The sequence below is a fragment of the Mustelus asterias genome, chromosome 1 (genome assembly GCF_964213995.1).
Source record: "Mustelus asterias chromosome 1, sMusAst1.hap1.1, whole genome shotgun sequence".
Lineage (NCBI taxonomy): Eukaryota > Metazoa > Chordata > Chondrichthyes > Carcharhiniformes > Triakidae > Mustelus > Mustelus asterias.
The window spans coordinates 159244188-159263316 of NC_135801.1; the positions used below are offsets into that span (position 1 = coordinate 159244188).

Genomic DNA, 19129 nt, shown 5'->3' on the forward strand with positions numbered 1-19129 from the left:
CTTCAAAGATCTGTGGACTTGCACACCCAGGTCCCTCTGCGTCTCTACACCCTTTATGGTTCTTCCATTTATCGTGTAGCTCCTCCCTACATTATTCCCACCAAAATGCATCACTTCGCATTTATCAGGATTGAACTCCATCTGCCATTTCCTTGCCCAAATTTCCAGCCTATCTATATCCTTCTGTAGCCTCTGACTATGTTCCTCACTATCTGCAAGTCCTGCCAGTTTTGTGTCGTCCGCAAACTTACTGATCACCCCAGTTACTCCTTCTTCCAGATCATTTATATAAATCACAAACAGCAGAGGTCCCAATACAGAGCCCTGCGGTACACCACTAGTCACAGGCCTCCAGCCGGAAAAAGACCTTTCCACTACCACCCTCTGTCTTCTATGACCAAGCCAGTTCTCCACCCATCTAGTCACCTCCCTGGTTAGAACCCAGTAACGTAGGTTACTAGCCTTGACTTCTCCAACCCCTCCCACTTTCCCTTCTTTAAGGACAACACCTGGTTTCTAGGTTTGCTCCTCCCATTACAGCAAGAAATGAGATTGAGCCGCTGGGGAGTTTCTCTGTTCAGAACTAGGGAAAAAAACATTGCAGCTGAAAGAAAACACGGCGGCCCTGTGAGAGTCAGACCCTGAGAATCCCACCTGAGATGACCGATTCATTCACAAGAATTGTAAGGATGAATTGAGGCAGAGCTAGGTGTTTGGGGGTGTTGTTATTAATGGGTGCAGACAGTGTGGGGAGTCAGCGATGCCCTAGTGGAACCCTATTTAGGTGTAACTGTGTTAGGGGGCGCAAAAGAGCGCCTTAGCTTTCCCTTTTAAGAGAAGCTGCACAAGCAGCGGCGCTATGTTGGTAACATGAACATGGGGAAAATAGTGTATCCCTTTTAAAATTCGGAATTACAAATAATTTAATGTTTTGGGAAACAAGCAAACAAACTTTGGTGGAAGGAAGATTGATTTCGGGAGTAGGCTGGGGTATGTGCTGTGTGGAGGAACTTTGCTGAACACTGCAGCATCTTTTAACACAGGAGCCCGGCTCCCGAGTGCGTGTGTGAGTGAGTCCCCAGTAGAAGATGTCTGTGTCCAGCCTGCCGGAGGACCTGGCCACCCTTTCGGAGCTGAATGAGAGCGCTCTCCTGGATGTGCTTGGCACCAGATTCCGGCATGACCACATTTATGTGAGTAATTTGGGGGGTGGGGGGTGTTGAAAGTTTACTTGATTTATGCCGGCTTCCGGGCTCCAGTTTTAGCAAATAGTTCCCTTTCATTGATCTAAACCAGAAAGGGATTACTGCGGAGGGTTGTGTTTTTAAATATAACTCGTTTCAGCACTCCTCCAAGCAGACCGAAGTGGTCTTTCTCTGAACAGCTTTTGTTTAGCCAACCTGAGTAATTCTCACAGCAGACTGAGCAAAGCTTTGTGTTCGACAAGCTTGAACCTGGGAGAGAGAGAGAAACAGAATGATCAAACTAGGCTACAAGTGTTTTCATTGAAACAGTTAATGTTACTGTGTGTGTGTTATTGTATTGACTGGATTTTGGAGACAGTGTTACATAATGCTTCCTTTAAGGGTCTTTGATTCCACACCATGCTCTAGGGAGAGGGGATGTAAGACCATCAGGACATATTCTTTTTTTGGCTTTTGTTCTGCGAACTCGGAGGTAGCGCCTTCTGTACATTTCGAGAAAGTTGGACATAATTTGGTACTGAAGGCAGTAAGGGACAAACACACGCCCGCCCCAGGTTATCATTGGATACCATTGGGAATTTAAACCTTTTGGTTCCTTGTCGCTTCCACCCGGATGCGAAGGAACCCCACCAGACCAGACTTCAGACACAAAAGGATATGGGAGACCATACTGCCTAGTCATTACATGCAGAGGGTTAAAAGTTTTGAATACCAGTATTGACCTTAATGCAGGCAATGGTGGATACTTTTCATTTAGCAGTGTTGCAGACCACAGATATTCTGCAAAATAAGATATCTTGAAAAGTAATTATGGTATTCTTTGGGTGTTTTAAAATTTATCTTAAAGGATTGACTTTCTCATGTTTGGTTTTTGGACCCTGCCGCCTCTTTATGTTCAGTGTAAATGAAAAGTTGTGGTTAATGAAATACTGTATTAAGTAAATAATGTGCTTTATTGCCACTGAAATGTTTTGGAAAGTCCTGTAGAAGGCCAAAAGACAAAATACTGTAGAGGCTGAAAATCTAAAATAAAGACTTTTAAAAATGCCGATTTAATGCAGTGGGTCAGGGCGCATCTGCTTAGGAAGGAAGGTTGGGTTAACCTTTTGGACTTATCACCAAAAAAGCACACTTTCTTTTTCTTGATGTGATCAAGTAGCCTGTTGGAGCTTTAATGCAGTGTGTCACTGAGTGATAGGCAGCAGGTTTGTATCCATGTTTCCTACACTGGAAAATGTCAAACAAAGGACAATCCACTATTAATAGTGATGGATACAAAACGGTACAGGGTATGTGAATGAATTTCTTCTGTTGTTGGTGACAGAGGCTTCACACTGGGCCATGTGCAATTGGGTAAAAATTGCTATAGTAAATTGGTGGACTTGTTAAAATTGTACAGGAAGGTTAAGAAAGGAATTGCTCTAGTGTGGTTTGTTTCACATCTCCAGGGAGTCCCAAAGTATGTTACTGCCTAGGAATTCAAGGCACTATTTGATTTTTATTTATTGTTTCATGCGATGTAGGCATTGCTAGCAAAGCCACCATTTTGTTTCCTACCATTAATTGCCACAACTGAGTAACTAGTGAGGCCATTTGAGGGCTGTTAAAAGTCAACCACATTGCCAGGTGTCTGGAATCACTTGTAGTCCTGACTGGATAAGAATGACAGATTGACTTCCCTAAACGACGAAATTAGTGAACCATTCACAATAATTGTTTCGCAGGCATCATTACTAAGATTTATCAATTGTATTAAATTCCACCAGCTGCTGTGGTGGGCTTTGAACCCATTCCCCCAGAGTATTACCCCGGGCATTTGGATTACCAGTACAGGGACACTACATATGCCCCACCTTCTTGGAAATCCAGTAGGTTTCCTCCGGAGTCTGAAAGGCATGCTGGTTAGGTGCATTGGCCATGCTAAACCTGAACAGGTGCCGAAGTGTGGCGACTAGGGGATTTTCACAGTAACTTCATTGCAGTGTTAATGTAAGCCGACTTATGACACTAATAAATATATTTTATGCTGCTTCCCATAGTGCTCTATATGCACATTTGATCCCCAGGTCACCAGGAAACATTTGGGCTCTGACAGCAATGCAGCAAAATGCCTTCAGGTTGATCTGCAACACTGAGTTGAGTCATATGGACTCAATGACCAAAGTAACCTGGACTCTTCAATCTTGAAAGATGGCAACTGAGATCTTCCAGAACTATGCAAGATGTTAAACAGCATACATAAGGCCTTTGATTTGATTTATTATTGCCACATGTCAACATGTGACATATTGTCACAAATTGTCACGTGCAACAACATAGTCAAACAGGAGTGGCTGCTCAGTTGTGCGCTGCCATTTTATTAGATCCTGATTGATCTGTACTTCAAGCCTCATGACACTTGACACCTTTAGCTGTTGATACTTGTCCTGAGAATTTAAATTCACTTAAAATCCATCACCTTTCAGTGGCGAATGTTCCACATTTCCGTTGCCCATGGCGTGGAAAAATACTCCTTGGCTTCTCTTTTGAATGGTCTAACACTAATTTTAAAACTGTACCCCTTTGTTCTGAATTTCCTACTGGAAAAAATAGTTTTCTTGTATTTTTCTTGTCAAATCCTTTGTCGTGTTAAATACCTCAATTTAGGCCACCCCTCAATCTTCTCATCTCAATGGTACATCAGTCAAGTTGATGTAAACTGTGGTCATAATTTAAACCATTTAGGCCCTGGTGTTATTCTGGTGAATTTTCACTGCCCTGTTCCAAGGTCAGTATATCCTTCCCAATACTACAGCACTATCATACGTTAGGCTAAATTTGATGAAAAGACAAATTTCCAGGCTTTCCAATTTTCCTGGGAAAGGAAATGAGCAACTTGGGATTGGCTGTTTCTGCATTTTTAAAAACACCATGTAATCAAGTCCAGGCTTGTTACTGGATGCATGGTAATATTTATTAAATGTTTTCTCAGTATAAGGCTGTGCCTGTTCTCTGATGAAAGGCAGGTGAGGGTCAATGGGGATGGCAAGAACCTACCCGAGGTCATGAATGAAGTCCAGTCCATCACTCAAACCAACCTCCCACCCATTGAAACTGTCTACACTTCCCGCTGCCTTGGAAAAGCAGCCAGCATAATTAAGGACCCCACACACCCCAGACATACTTTCTTCCACCTTCTTCTCTTGGGTAAAAGATACAAAAGCCTGAGGACACATACCAACCAACTCGAGAACAGCCTCCCATCCATTGACTCTGTCTACACTTCCTGCTGCTTCAGCAAAGCAGCCAGCATAATTAAGGACCCCACGCGCCCCAGACATTCTTTCTTCCACCACCTTCCGTTGCGAAAAAGATAAAAACGTTTGAGGTCACGTACCAACCGACTCAACGACAGCTTCTTCCCTGCTGCCACCAGACTTTTGAATGGACCTACTTTGCATTAAGTTGATCTTTCTCTACACCCTAGTTATGACTGTAACGCTACATTCTGCACTCTCTCCTTCTCTATGAACGGTATGCTTTGTCTGTATAGCGTGCAAGAAACAATACTTTTCACTGTATGCTAATACATGTGACAATAATAAATCAAATCGAAATCAAGAAATCTTCCCTGCTGCCATCAAATTTTTGAATGGACCTACCTCGCAATAAGTTGATCTTTCTCTACACCCTAGCTATGACTAACATTGCGTTCTGCACTCTCTCCTTTCCTTCTCTATGAACGATATGCTTTGTCTGTATAGTGCGCAAGATGCAATACGTTTTCACTGTTTACTAATACATGTGACAATAAATCAATCACTAGCGAGAGGGGAAGGGGTTTGGAAGTTGGAGGAATGGGCTGAGGGACTCTGTGGGGCCCCCCTTTCCGAAACTGGTTCCTCAATCAGGCACTGAATACCCCTGAACGAGGGACCCATACCCCACTCACCCCCAGTTTGCTTACAGGTCCCACCACATGTCAAGTCCTATGCCAAGTTGCCGTCGACTTTCCATGTAAGGGCTTGCATTGTGGGAAGGCCGCTTGCAAGACTGACTGACCGACTGACTGCAGACCTAAAATTCAGGGAGGCATCATAAAAAGGCCGATCTAAATGCAAGTCTTTAGTTGAAAAATTAGTTTTAAGCAGCAATATCAATATTCTATTATTAGAGGATTAAGATTTCTCTTGTCAATTTTAAAATTCAAGATCATGAAATCAAATGGTACTGTCTGGCCATCGAAAATGGAGGCAATGCCTTTGATAAGGTCTCTCGCAGTCAGTTGATATCAAAAGTTAGAGCATGTGGAGTCATAGATCATAGAATCCTACAGTGCAGAAGGAGACCATTCGGCTCATTGAGTCTTCACCGACCACAATCCCACCCAGGCCCTATCCCCATAACCCCATGCATTTACCCTAGCTTAGTCCCCCTGACACTAAGGGGCAATTTAGCATGGCCAATCCACCTAATCCGCACATCTTTGGACTGTGGGAGTAAACCCATGCAGACATGAGGAGAACGTGCAAACTTCACACACACTGACCCAAACTGGGAATCGAACCTGGGTCCCTGGCGCTGTGAGACAGCAGTGCTAACCACTGTGCCGCTCAAATAGCTGAATGTTTTTGTACTTTTTAGCCCATTTTCAACGAGCGTGTTGGGGGTAAAGAGTAGTTCAGATTAGAGGAAAGTAGAAAGTGACATTGCACAGTGGACTTTAACAAAGAGGTTGTCCTGGAATCTTTGAATGGCATCAAGATAGATAAGTCGCCGGGTCCGGATGGGATGTACCCTAGGTTACTGTGGGAGGCGAGGGAAGAGATTGCAGAGCCTCTGGCGATGATCTTTGCGTTGTCGATGGAGACTGGAGAGGTGCCGGAGGATTGGAGGATTGCGGATGTGGTTCCTATTTTCAAGAAGGGGAATAGGGATAGCCCAGGAAATTACCGACCGGTGAGTCAAACCTCAGTGGTTGGTAAGCTGATGGAGAAGATCCTGAGGGACAAGATTTATGAGCATTTAGAGAGGTTTAGTATGCTGAAGAATACTCAGCATGGTTTTGTCAAAGGCAAATCGCGCTTTACGAGCCTGGTGGAGTTCTTCAAAAATGTGACTCAACACATTGATGAAGGGAAAGCGGTAGATGTGGTTTATATGGATTTTAGCAAGGCGTTCGATAAGGTCCCCCATGCAAGGCTTCTAGAAAAAGTGAGAGGGCATGGAATCCAAGGAGCTGCTGCCCTGTGGATCCAGAACTGGCTTGCCCAAAGGAGGCAGAAAGTGTGTATAGATGGGTCTTTTTCTAAATGGAGGTTGGTCACCAGTGGTGTGCCCCAGGGATCTGTTCTGGGACCCTTGCTGTTTGTCATTTTCATAAATGACCTGGATGAGGAAGTGGAGGGATGGGTTGGTAAGTTTGCCGACGACACGAAGGTTGGTGGGGTTGTGGATAGTCTGGAGGGATGTCAGAAGTTACAGAGGGACATAGATAGGATGCAAGACTGGGTGGAGAAGTGGCAGATGGACTTCAACCCAGATAAATGCATAGTGATCCATTTTGGCAAGTCAAATGGGATGAAGGAGTACAATATAAAGGGAAAGACTCTTAGTACGGTAGAGGATCAGAAGGACCTTGGGGTCCGGGTCCATAGGACTCTAAAAGCGGCCCCGCAGGTGGAGGAGGTGGTTAAGAAGGCTTATGGTGTGCTGGCCTTTATCAATTGAGGGATTGAGTTTAGGAGTCCGGGGATAATGATGCAGCTATATAAGACCCTCGTCAGACCCCACTTGGAGTACTGTGCTCAGTTCTGGTCGCCTCATTACAGGAAGGATTGGAAAAGATTGAAAGGGTGCAGAGGCGATTGACAAGGATGTTGCCTGGATTGAGTGGCATGCCTTATGAGGATAGGCTGAGGGAGCTCGGTCTTTTCTCCTTGGAGAGACGTAGGATGAGAGGAGACCTAATAGAGGTGTATAAGATATTGAGAGGCATAGATCGGGTGGACTCTCAGAGGCTTTTTCCCAGGGTGGAAATGGCTGCTATGAGAGGACACAGGTTTAAGGTGCTGGTGGGTAGGTACAGGGGAAATGTTAGGGGGAAGTTTTTCACACACAGGGTGGTGGGCGAGTGGAATCGGCTGCTGTCAGTGGTGGTGGAGGCAAACTCAATAGGGTCTTTTAAGAGACTCCTGGATGAGTACATGGGGCTTAATAGGATGGAGGGTTATAGGTAGGCCTAAAAGGTAGGGATATGTTCGGCACAACTTGTGGGGCCGAAGGGCCTGTTTTGTGCTGTAGTTTTTCTATGTTTCTATCAATGCCGACACCGCTGTTTATCATGTACCTTAATAATAAGTCAGTATCAAAATTTAGAGGTGATACTGAATTGGAAATATGGCTGTCATTGAGGAGCAGTGCAACATAATGCAGGAAAAGATATTAGAAAACTAGTAGACTGGTCAGTTCAGTGGGCTTTAATGTGGGTCAATGTGAGATCATGGTACAAAAAACAGAGACATCAACTTTAAAACAACGAATGGCGCAGAAAAGCAAAGGGATCTAGGGACACGGGAGAACAAATCATTAAAAGCATCATCGCAGCCCAGCAGAGCAATTAAAAATGCTAACAAAGCCGAGGCATTGATCCTGGTGGGAGTAGAATTCCAAAGTAGTGAAGTGACGTTCAATTAGAATTGGATCCTGGTCAGACTGCACTCAGTACTGTGCACAGCGCTGGTCGCCATATCATAAAAAGAAGCATTGAAATGAGTCAAGGGACGAGAACGAAAAGATTACAGCTGTCGGGGAAGATGGAACAGGTTGTGGCATTTTTTTCTCTTGGTAAAAGAGAAGACTCAGAATGAATTGAACAGGGTAGATGTGGGATGTTTTTTCTTGTGCAAGAATCCAAAATTAAGAGCCATGGATACAAGATAGTTACTAGTTAATCCAATAAAGAAATAGCGACATTTCTTTACTCGCGGCAGTTAGCATATGAAACTTGGTTGAGGTGAATGGCATGGTATTTTCAAAAGATGTATGTGGGAGGAAAAGGAACAGAAAATAAGCCGAGAGGCTGATATATGAGGTGGACAGAATGGGAAGAAACATACTTGGAGTGTAAACACTGGTTGGACCAAAGGGCCTGCTTCTTTATAAAGAGCTTTATTTAGCACGTGTCCATTCCAGTGTTTTTGAATTAATATCGTTCATTTATTTTGATTAGCTGCGTCCATGTTAATCTTGATTTAAATGAATTATAAAAATGAGATGACATGTCACCAACTTTGAGTTGTATTTCAGTGTCCTACACAAATTTAGTCCTTCTATGAATATGTTTAAAGAGTTGTTATCGGTTGATTTGTGTATTATCAGCAGTATATTCAGATTTGTGCTGTTTGGGGTTAATTTGGAAACTTGCCAAGTGATAGTAAGCGAGTGCGGTTGATTTTGGTTGCAGAGTTGATGGATGTCATTGGAACCTTCCTGTTCCTTTTTTTTAAAGATGGCAGGGAAGCATTCACTTGTTTTTGTTTCAAGTTAGAGCAGCCGTTCTCTAACAGCACCATTAGAGGTAACTTGAGTAAACAAGTTCCCAAGGTAAAAGACAAAAGTCGTACAGAGGTAGTGTTTACCATTAAAACTTTGAATTTTGAAGCTTGGAATTCAAGAGTTTTGAACCTGTTGCCAGGTGCAGTGGGAAAAAGGACATCAGTCTCCAGAACAGATGTAGAGGCTTGCCTGCTGGCATCTAAATATTGGCTACTTTTTAATGTTGGGAGAAAGCCAACAGAAGCTCTGAAAAGTTGGCCTGTGCAGTGGCACAGTCATTAGCACTGCTGCCTCACAGGGACCTGGGTTCAATTTCTGGCTTAGGTCACTGTCTTTCTGGAGTCTGCGCGTTCTCCCCGTGTCTGTGTGGGTTTTCTCCCACATTCTGAAGGATGTGCTGGTTAGGTGCACTGGCCATGCTAAATTCTCCCTCCGAGCAGGTACCGATGTGTGACGACTAGGGGATTTTCACAGTAACTTCATTGCAGTGTTAATGTAAGTGTACTTGTGACACTAACAAATAAACTTTAACTTTGGTGGCATTGTAACTGGAGCTTAGTGTGAAGCAGAGTTCCAAAGAATAAAGCTGTCAAAGACTTTACCAAAGAAAGCAGATGTGAAAGTGGGGGAAGTGGTGGGTGAGTTGGAGGCAAAAATGCAAAGCTTTTGGCTGAAGAAAATTACATCCGTTGTCGTCAGAAACCATTTTTGCCCGTCTGCAACTTGAGCCAAACAGTGTTGACAGGTTGTGATGGAATGGGGAATGGTGGAGAATTGAATGTCATCAGTCTTTTTCCCAGGGTTGGGGAATCAAGAACTAGAGGGCATAGGTTTAAGTTAAGCGGGGAAAGAACTAATGCGTACCCGAGGAGTAAGGTTTTTACACAGAGGGGGTACTCTTGTAGAATGAGCTGCCGGGGGAGTGGTTGAGGCAGGAACGTACACAGCATTTGGACAGATACATGGATAGAAAAGGTTTAGAGGGATAAGGGCCAAATGCAGGCAAATGTGGTTAGCTTAAATGGGATTTTTGGTCAGCATGGACCAATTTGGCTGAAAGACCTGTCTCTGTGCCATAGATTCAATGATTCTATGATCAGCATTGTTGTGAAACCAACCCATGCTTCAGTATAACCTCACTGAGGAGAATGTACGAATGAAGAGGGTGTTGAGGATGGAAACTTGGTATTCTGGAGGTAACTGTGGGGGCAGCAGGAAAAGCCAATACTGTGGTCTGAAGAAGAATCACACTGGCCTCAAAATGTTAACTCTGTTTCTCTCTCCACAGATACTGCCATATCTGCTGAGTTTTTCCAGCATTTTCTGTTTTTATTTCAGCCATTACTGATCTGATTACATGGCAATGTGCAAAGTTGGAAACAAACAAGAACAACTTTGTTGGGATAGTCTCATGAAGGGGATGTGGTGGAGGAGGAACAATGTACCACAGTCACAGTCACAACGGATGTTGGTGATTTTGACCACAGGTCAAGGTCTGGTTGAAGTGGTTTGAACAAGCCATTGAGCAAATTCAAGTTCTGTAGAGAAATGGAAGGTCAGATATAGGGATTATTTTGTGAACACTGAGGCGGTCGTGGGTGAGCCTTTCGAAAATTGAGAAATGACGACTGTTTTGAAGGGGCAAGTAAATCCTGTGAAAACTGCTTTGTACCTATTCAGATTCGACAATAAAATTGATCTCCTAAGATTCACATAACGAACACGTAAAGAGGCCACTTGAAGTGCATACCTTAGCTACGCTGTGTTAATTGAGCATTATTGCCATAATGCAGCTCTTTAAGGCTTTTCCTTCTCTGATGATTACTCTGTAACTAAAAAAGTACTTTTATTAAGAGCTTTCACCTCATGAGCAAGGCTTCAAGCCAATCCACATTCAGCAACCTGCCCTGAAAACTCTGCTCACGTTTAGACAACTGTAACAAATTGCACCACAGCAGCCAAGACAATCCACAACTTTCTCAAACAACCCACAGTATTCTTGGGCCACGTCCTATCTGAGTACTGAGTTTTGTTGATATCCATCCATTTGAAGTGTATTGTTTACAAACAAACAGAGTAATAGAATGAAAATAAATAGTCGTTTGGCAATACAGAAATTGAGTACTGCTGAAAAAAGAGGCATGTTGAAGTTTTGTTGTCTTGCACTCATCAGGACACTTCAAGAATACAGTATAAGGGGCGAACAACAAGTTAATTGTTGGTCACCATCGCATGGAGCAGTCTCCATAGCAATGCCTCGACCAATCAGAATCCAATTGCGAATCATCACTTAGTGTCTGGTGATAAACTGGCTTGAACCTAAAAAACCAGTTTGGATGGATTCTTCCACCACTTGTTGTACGTAGCACTCTCGGCAGAGTGCCCCATAAAGGGGACAAACTCAACAATTATCTCACTGCATTGAATTTAGTAAAGCATGTTTAATGGTGATATATCCTTAGCCTCCACCCATTTCTAAATCACTCCATCATTGTCTTCCCCTAAGATCTGGAATTCCCTTCCTAATCCTCTCTGCCTTTGAGATGCCCCTCTTTCATTTTCCTCTTTAGTTTGTTATCAAATTTTGCCTTCTGAACTCCAGTGAACAGCCTTAGGATGTTTTATTATGTGAAAGGGGGAAAGAGAAAGACCTTAAGGGCAGCTAGGCATGGGCAACAAAATGCTGGCTTTGACAATAGCGCTCGCATCCCCTGAGAGAATTAAAAAAATTAAGCTGTTGTTGTGGTGATGGGAGACAAATTGTCTTTGAAGATGTACGTGATTTGGATCAGCTGTAAGGCTAGAACATTTCATTCCTTCCGTTCTCCGTGTCTGCGTGGGTTTCCTCCGGGTGCTCTGACTTCCACCTACATTCCAAAGGTCTGTGTTTTGGGTTGATTGGTCATGCTAAATTGACCATTGGTGTCATGTTGATTAGCAGGGTAAATATGTGGGGCTAGGGAGATAGGGCATGGGTGGGATTGTTTTCAGTGCAAGCTTGATGGGCCAAATGGCCTCCTTCTGCACTGTGGGGATTCTGTGATTCCAAAACCCCCCACCCATTACTATTTTGTTCTTTAATCTGTTGTGGTAATGTTACAACAAAAGCCTAATTTACTAGTGTAGAATTTGGAGACAGTCTTGTACTTTACACCTGTTTAGTGTATATTTTGCCCAAGATCATGTTTGAATTCTTAAGTTTTGTACTCCATTACTGTATTTGCATTTTGCGTAGTGGATAATTTGAGGTTTTGATTATGGTGTGCTGTGTTAGTATAAATTGGTAAATGATTACTATTGCATTATGTGCAATTTAGGTTTCAAACACGACTGATCTAACCACCTCAAAGATGGAGTTGTTATATTTGTTACAGTTTATCAATTTTTGCCAGATTATGAATGGTATTTCATGTAGAGGAAAAAGTCCTTCAGAGTTCACTGAATGTAATGTAATGCCAGCCTCACTTCAAATTTCAGAGCTAAGCAAAGTGTACACTCAATCAAATCCAAACAGGATATTAACATATTCTAAAAATAGGTGTGGATACACCAGAGTTTGAAACGTGAGTCACAAAGTAATTAATTGGTGGCAATGTAACCTCTTCAGAAAAGGGAGATTAAAGTACAGTGAAGCCTACCTTGTTCTACGCAAATGTGTGACTTGAACAAAGCTTCAAGAATTGATCTGCTGTATTTAATTGTTCATTACAGGACTATTCTGTATTGCTGGTTTAGTGATAAAAGTACTGCAATGGCATAGCCTGTGTTAGAATTTCTTGTTTGCAATTTAATACCTTAATTTTAGATTTTCTGGAATTACAAAGCCTACCCTTCGTTAGAGCTCTGGTGAAGGGTCATCTAGACTCGAAATGTTGGCTCTATTCTCTCTCCACAAATGCTGTCAGACCTGCTGAGATTTTCCAGCATTTTCTATTGTTTCAGATTCCAGCATCCGCAATATTTTGCTTTTATATTGAACTCTTGTTTTTTTTTTTGTCTCTTCCCCCTTTCCCTCACCGGAGATGGGTAGGGATCTTATTTAACTCTGCCCCTTGTCTCCCCTCAATAATGGTGGAGAAAATTCTGAAGTATCTGTAGAAAAGTGTGTGCTGTAATTGGTTATAATCCTTCCTTTTTTTTCTTACAGACTTATATTGGCGATATTCTCGTAGCCATCAATCCTTTCAAGTACTTACCATTGTATGAAAAGTCGGTAGGTATTAATTTTACATATAGTGTGTAACTGAAATTTTAATGACCTCCAGTTGTACAATGCTGATGCTTTTAAACTCATTAATATTAATGTGTAAGTCATTATCTCATTTTATGTGGAAAAATCAGTGTGTAATTATCAAAGCTTTTACATCGTGCTATTGCTAATCTTTTATGTTTTATTTACAAAGTAATACTTTAGTTCATGATAGAGTAGCACAGTGGGTTAGCACTGCTGCCTCACAGTGCCGGGGGCTTGGGTTTGATTCCCAGCTTGGGTCACTGTCTGTGTGGAATTTGCACATTCTCCCCGTGTCTGCGTGGGTTTCCTCCGGATGCTCCAGTTTCCTCCCACAGCCTAAAAGACATTCTGGTTAGGTGCATTGACCTGTGCAGGCACCAGAGTGTGGCAACTAGGGGAATTTCACAGTAACTTCATTGCAGTGTTAATATAAACCTTGCTTGTGACTAATAAACAAATAATCTTTAAATAGGAAAAAAAAATTGAATCCTTTCAAACTGTTGGACACATCCCAAAAGTTAACTCTTGAATTCCAATGGAGTTTGTGTAAGAGAGAGAGAAAACTGCATCAAGATATTGGGACTGGGTGGGATTGTGGTCGGTGCAGACTCGATGGGCCAAATGGCATCCTGTAGGGTTTCTATAACCTATAAGATATTCCCAGCATCAAACTTGATCATGTGAAAATTTAAGAGGTTTAAAATAATGACTGAGTTGATTAACCATTTAATGCTACACGATTGTCTGAACTGTGCCATATGATTGAAATTATGATAGACAGGCTGTGATTCTTGAAAAGGTGAATTCATTGTGATTTGTATTGGCATGATAAAGAGTCTGGATTTGAAGCATGTCTCCAAGGTAGAGGTAGAAGGTAGCCAGGTGAAAAGACAAAGAGAGAATTGCACATTGCAGGTAGTGATTGCTGGAACACAGGAAAAGGGAACAAGGAGTGATCCAAAGTCTAGCAAATGAAGAGTATGCAGGCAAGGAGTCCTTGCCTTGAGTAGGCCTACGGGTGGACTGAGGCTTTTAAGGAATTTTAAAATGAAGATTGTAATCCCTGTATTCGGGTTTTTGTTTTTTTTTGGCACAGAAACTTGATATGCAAGATTTTGATGAGAGAAATTGAGCTGCTGATTACTGTATGAGTTGAAGCTTGCACAGGATAAAGTCAGGGAGCCCACAATGAAGGGATTGGATAAATGTAACCTTGCTGTTGAAGACATTTTTGTGTTGGTCCAGAAAAGGTTTCACTTTTGCTGCTGTGAATTTTGATTCATCCAGTACTTGATGCCAGAAAGGTGCCAACAGCATTGCAGTCCCTTGTAGAGTGATAGAATTGTATATTGTCAGTGATCCTGTGTGAATGATATTGCTGAGGGGTGGCATGTAAATTGGAATCATAAAATCATAGAATCCCAGTGCAGAAGGAGGCCATTCGCTCCATTGAGTCTGCACTGAGCACAATCCCACCAAGGCCCGATCCTCAGACCACCATGCGTTTACCCTAGCTGGACCCCCCTGACACTAAGGGACAATTTGTTAGCACAGCCAATCCAAAGTGTGATTTATAGCAAAGGAGAAAGGTAAATGGAACCAGCAAAGATAATGCTGTGAAAATAGACTGGGAGAGGCGATGCAAAAAAGCTGTTTATTCGGTATTTGTAGACGGTGTTGAGAAGTTACACCAGCAAGTATGGTCACAGTTAAGCAGGATGTTGATGCTGTGAATGGGTCAGAAACTGGAGCAGGGTTGTTTTGAGAGAGGTAAGCGCATATTTGGCTGAATGAATATGTTGAGCTTTGAGAAGCTGGAAATAGTACAGTCGGTGATGGCGGTTTCGAAAGCAATTTGAATAATGCCATAGCAAGCTTCAACGAGAATCTCACTGACCAGCGAAATAAACTGTGTGCTTCCTCCTTCTATGTTATGTCACAGCAGTGATGGTGACATTTCAGGCATTCTTTCCATGTTTTATCTGAAGAACTCCTTTTTACTTTGTCATGTGATTTATTTTCTGTGCTAGGTGATTGGACCTGATCAAGCTAAAACCTAATCACATAAATGGCAACCAATAATGTTGTAGTGTGTATGAAACCCAACAATAGTATACTGTTTTAACTGCTTTGTGTTTTCATTTTGTCAGGAAGCCGAAAAGTATAGAAGTTGTTTGAAGAACAGCCTCCCACCTCATATTTTTGCAGTGGCCGATCGTGCATATCGATCAATGTTGGGACGCTTAGCCACTGGCCCCAAGAACCAATGTATAGTCATCAGGTAAGAATATATTAATGAAATTATATAATAAAATCATGTGCTTAAGTGCATTTGGCCGTGTCCATATGTCCTACAGCAGATGTTGTTACATATTTTAAATCTTTCTTTAAGGGGAAGAAAGCCAGTTACTTGGAATTTAAAGTTTACAAATTTCTGGTTTAAAAAGGCTATTTTTCAACATTTCCTTCATGTGGGGCCATGACTTCCATCCGGTATTAGAAAGTGATGGCCCGCGGGAATTACAATTTAAAGCATACCTACTTGCTCTGAAAAACTTTGGGGATACCTCCGAAGGCCGCAGCCGCTTTGAGCTTGCAGTGAAAGAGTCCCTGTGGGCCACAGGCAGTCAGTATCACCAAGCTCAAGGAGGCCATGCCCTCTTATGCTGTACTAGTTGCCATAAAGCAAGGAGGGCCCAGTGAAATTGACAGACCAGGGACTAGGTAAGTGGATGGGATTTGGCTAATCAGGAGGGTTGTGCTGGGAAAGGATGGGGGGGGGCATTAGAGTTGGTGCCCGTGGGCTGATGGATTGAGGAGGGTGGAGTCCTGTGCAACTGGGGCTCTGGGGAATCCCTGGGGTTTGGTGTTAGGAATTCGAGGGGGAGGGGAGGTTGATTACTTAGGGGGTTTGGGTGGAATACAGTGTGTGGGAGAGTGTCCCATGTGGGGCTTGGACCAGGTCTTTAAGATATTACTGAAGTTAGAAGTGGTTTTATTTTTTTCTAACTGTCTGAGGAACTATTACAGTAACACTGGCAGAACCAGCCAAAGTTGGCAATTTTAAGTTGCTTTGTTGGATGGTTCTCAGTGCAGTGTAATTGTTTAGAGAAGTTGGCACTTCTGGATGATTGCCACGTAAACTTTTACCTGGAAACCTCTGATTCCCCAGCGCCTCTTTGGGGTACCCCTAAATCTAGTGTTGGGGTCCAGGAAGGTACAGGTCATGATTTGAGTTTGGAGTTTTTGGGATAGCATAACATTAAAGTATTAGTTTGGCCTTGGTTAGGGCAGAAAAAATGGAACTTTTCATTGTTGGTGTGAATGGCTAGTTTATACCAGTATTGAATGTGTAAATGTTATAGCACAACCAATGATGCTAATTATCCTTTTGTAGATGACATTTTGTAGTATTGTGCCTTGTGTGAGTTTGTGGCTTTAACTCTAACATCTGGGTGAGACATAAGCCTTTCCAAGCATGGAAACTCGGGTGGACAGCATCAATAGGATTATTGTCAAAATTATATATTTGACTTTGAGAAAACGTTAATAACAACGTTAAAGTTTATTTATTAGTGTCACAAGTAAGGCTTACATTAACACTGCAATGGAGTTACTGTGAAATTCCCTGAGGCGCCACAGTCTGGTGTCTGTTCAGGTCAATGCACCTAACCAGCACATCTTTCAGAATGTGGGAGGAAACGGGAGCACCCGGAGGAAACCCACGTAGTCACGGGGAGAATGTGGAAACTCCACACAGACAGTGACCTAAGCCGGGAATCTAACCTGGGTCCCTGGCGCTGAGAAGCAGCAGTGCTAACCACTGTGATAACATGCTGCCCATTTCCCCTCACCGCCTCGTTCAAAATTAGCCTTTTAAAAACTTAAGTAATCAGATAATTTTGTTGATGTTCAGCTTCTACTTTTGTATAAATCGTTTAGGGTTTGTACGTTAGAATGACAGTTTATCAGTGCAGAAGGAGGCCATTCGGCCCATCGAGTCTGCAATGCCTCTCTGACAGAACATCTCACCAGGCCCTATCCCTGAAACCCCACGTGTTTAATCCGCTAATCCCCCTAACCTACACATCTTGGGACACTAAGGGACAATTTACCATGCCCAATCCACCTAATACGCACATCTTTGGATTGTGGGAGGAAACCGGAGCACCCGGAGGAAACTCACGCAGACACGGGAAGAACGTGCAAGTTCCACATAGGTAGTCACTCAAGGCTGCAATCGAACCAGGGTCCCTGGCGCCGTGAAGCAGCAGCACTAACCACCGTGCCACCCTTGAGCATGGGAACAGTGAAACCATTTTTATGATTTTCAGTTGTCTGTGCTACTACAAAGGGAATTTCTTGTTCTCCCTGATTTTATAATTGTCATGAATTCACCTGGCCCGTTACACACTGAACTTTCATATATTTCTGTAAATATTGATTATTAATACTTTGTACTCTTCTCTGGAATCTTAATGTTGACTAGGAAAATGGTAGTTGGAGATTATACATGCATTTTATTTTTTCATTTGAACTAACAGTGGGGAAAGTGGCGCGGGGAAAACGGAAAGCACCAAGCTGCTGCTGCGACAGATCATGGAGCTCTGCAAAGGGAATTCTCAATTGGAAAGACAGGTTCTTCAGGTAAGAAAGTAAAAAAAAAGCACAATTGTTTACAGATTTCTGTCCCTCCCTCTCAAAGCGGAGAGCAGTCGAAGGTCATCTGGGACTGTGGCAACATTTAGTTTTATCTAAATGGAACAACTGTGTTAAAATAGTACATCATTGTGTATAATGAGAATGGAACAATTGTTAAAATAGCGCATTCTTATGTGTTTCATATAAATGGATTTTAAATGCATCACTAATATATGTATATATTTACATGTAATTCCTATGATTTTGCTTTGTTATTAGTTTCATGTGGTTAACCCACATGGAGGACATTGTTGACCAATTGAAATTCCCCTTGTATTTTAGGAGAAAGTGAGCATGCAGCAAAGACCTGTTGGGTCAAGAACACTGTCAACTTTTCACTTGCGTATGATTGCTTTTCCGTGAGAAGTGGCGAACTAGAAATAATGTTGATGCAGGTTCATGTATAAACATGTAGGGAGGCTTGCCTGCTGTCAAATTGTGGTTGTGAATTGCAATATGTACCAATATGTCACTCCGTGTTCTTCATGTGGGTAGGGAGTTTGTAGAGACACCATTTACCTTGGTCTTAAACACAGAATGAAGCAATTGGTTTTTTTGGTCTAGGTAAGTGGAACAGGCACTGTGACCTCAGGAACAAGAAAATGCTGTGAAACATTTGTTGCGGCTAAAAGCAGGCAACAGTTCTTCTGTCCCCACTCAACTTGTAGAAAAAATAAGTATCTGTTGGTTACGGATTGGAAGCCACATGCAACAATCTGCTCTCCTGTGATGGTTCAAACTAATCTTCATTGAATGAGATGTTGATAAAAGCTAACTGGAATTGGTATGCAGTTAAAGCATGTTCCACTGACTAATTGTGTTGATCTTGATTATCTTCCTTCATAATCACTTATCTGATTGTGTGGCTTGACTTAGTGCGACATGTTGAAACCCTCGCATTTCGCACCAAAGCGTTGACTATTTTAGCTTCAGTTATCTCTTTTGTCATCCCAAGAAACTGGTCTCTGTCAACATCTCAGAAATGGAGGGAGAGTTGCCACTTGTGCCAAGGTGAGTCGGACTCTTTTGGCTGCACATGTGCTGATTTGAGGGAATTTAGAAAAGAGAAGAGAGAGTGATTATATACAAACACGAGGAGATAAATGTCAATACCAAATGAATGCACTTTTTTCAGAGCAGTAAATAATGGTTTACAGTTTCTTTACAACTTCCCCCACTCCAATTCTGAAGGTGCTAACACTTACTGCAATGCAATTGCAGTCATTAGCTGCCGTGTCTTTAGTAGGCGATCACAATGAGTGAGTTCAGGTAGAGAATGTTGAGAGGCTGTTTGAATGTGGGTGTCATCACAGCTGAGCCAAATTCTGGTTTCTCCAGACTCTGCTACAGCAGAAGAGCAAACAAAGGGAGGATTTTCAGTGTCCCCACAGAAGCAAACTGTAACTCGATTGTGACTCGCACTCAAAACCTCTAACCATGAATGGGGCGAATA

At 42.5% G+C, this 19129-nt stretch overlaps 1 protein-coding gene across 1 annotated transcript in view; it reads left to right on the forward strand.

Moving 5' to 3' along the window:
- Nucleotides 1-536: 536 nt before the first annotated feature.
- The window catches only part of LOC144499643 (myosin-IIIb), a 154835-nt gene continuing 136242 nt past the window's right edge, over nt 537-19129 (forward strand). Inside the window, exons 1-5 of the mRNA XM_078221848.1 lie at nt 537-683; nt 1044-1193; nt 12889-12954; nt 15126-15256; nt 17520-17622. Coding sequence (XP_078077974.1) covers nt 1089-1193; nt 12889-12954; nt 15126-15256; nt 17520-17622 — 405 coding nt within the window. The 5' untranslated portion in view covers nt 537-683; nt 1044-1088. The remainder of the gene's footprint in view (nt 684-1043; nt 1194-12888; nt 12955-15125; nt 15257-17519; nt 17623-19129) is intronic.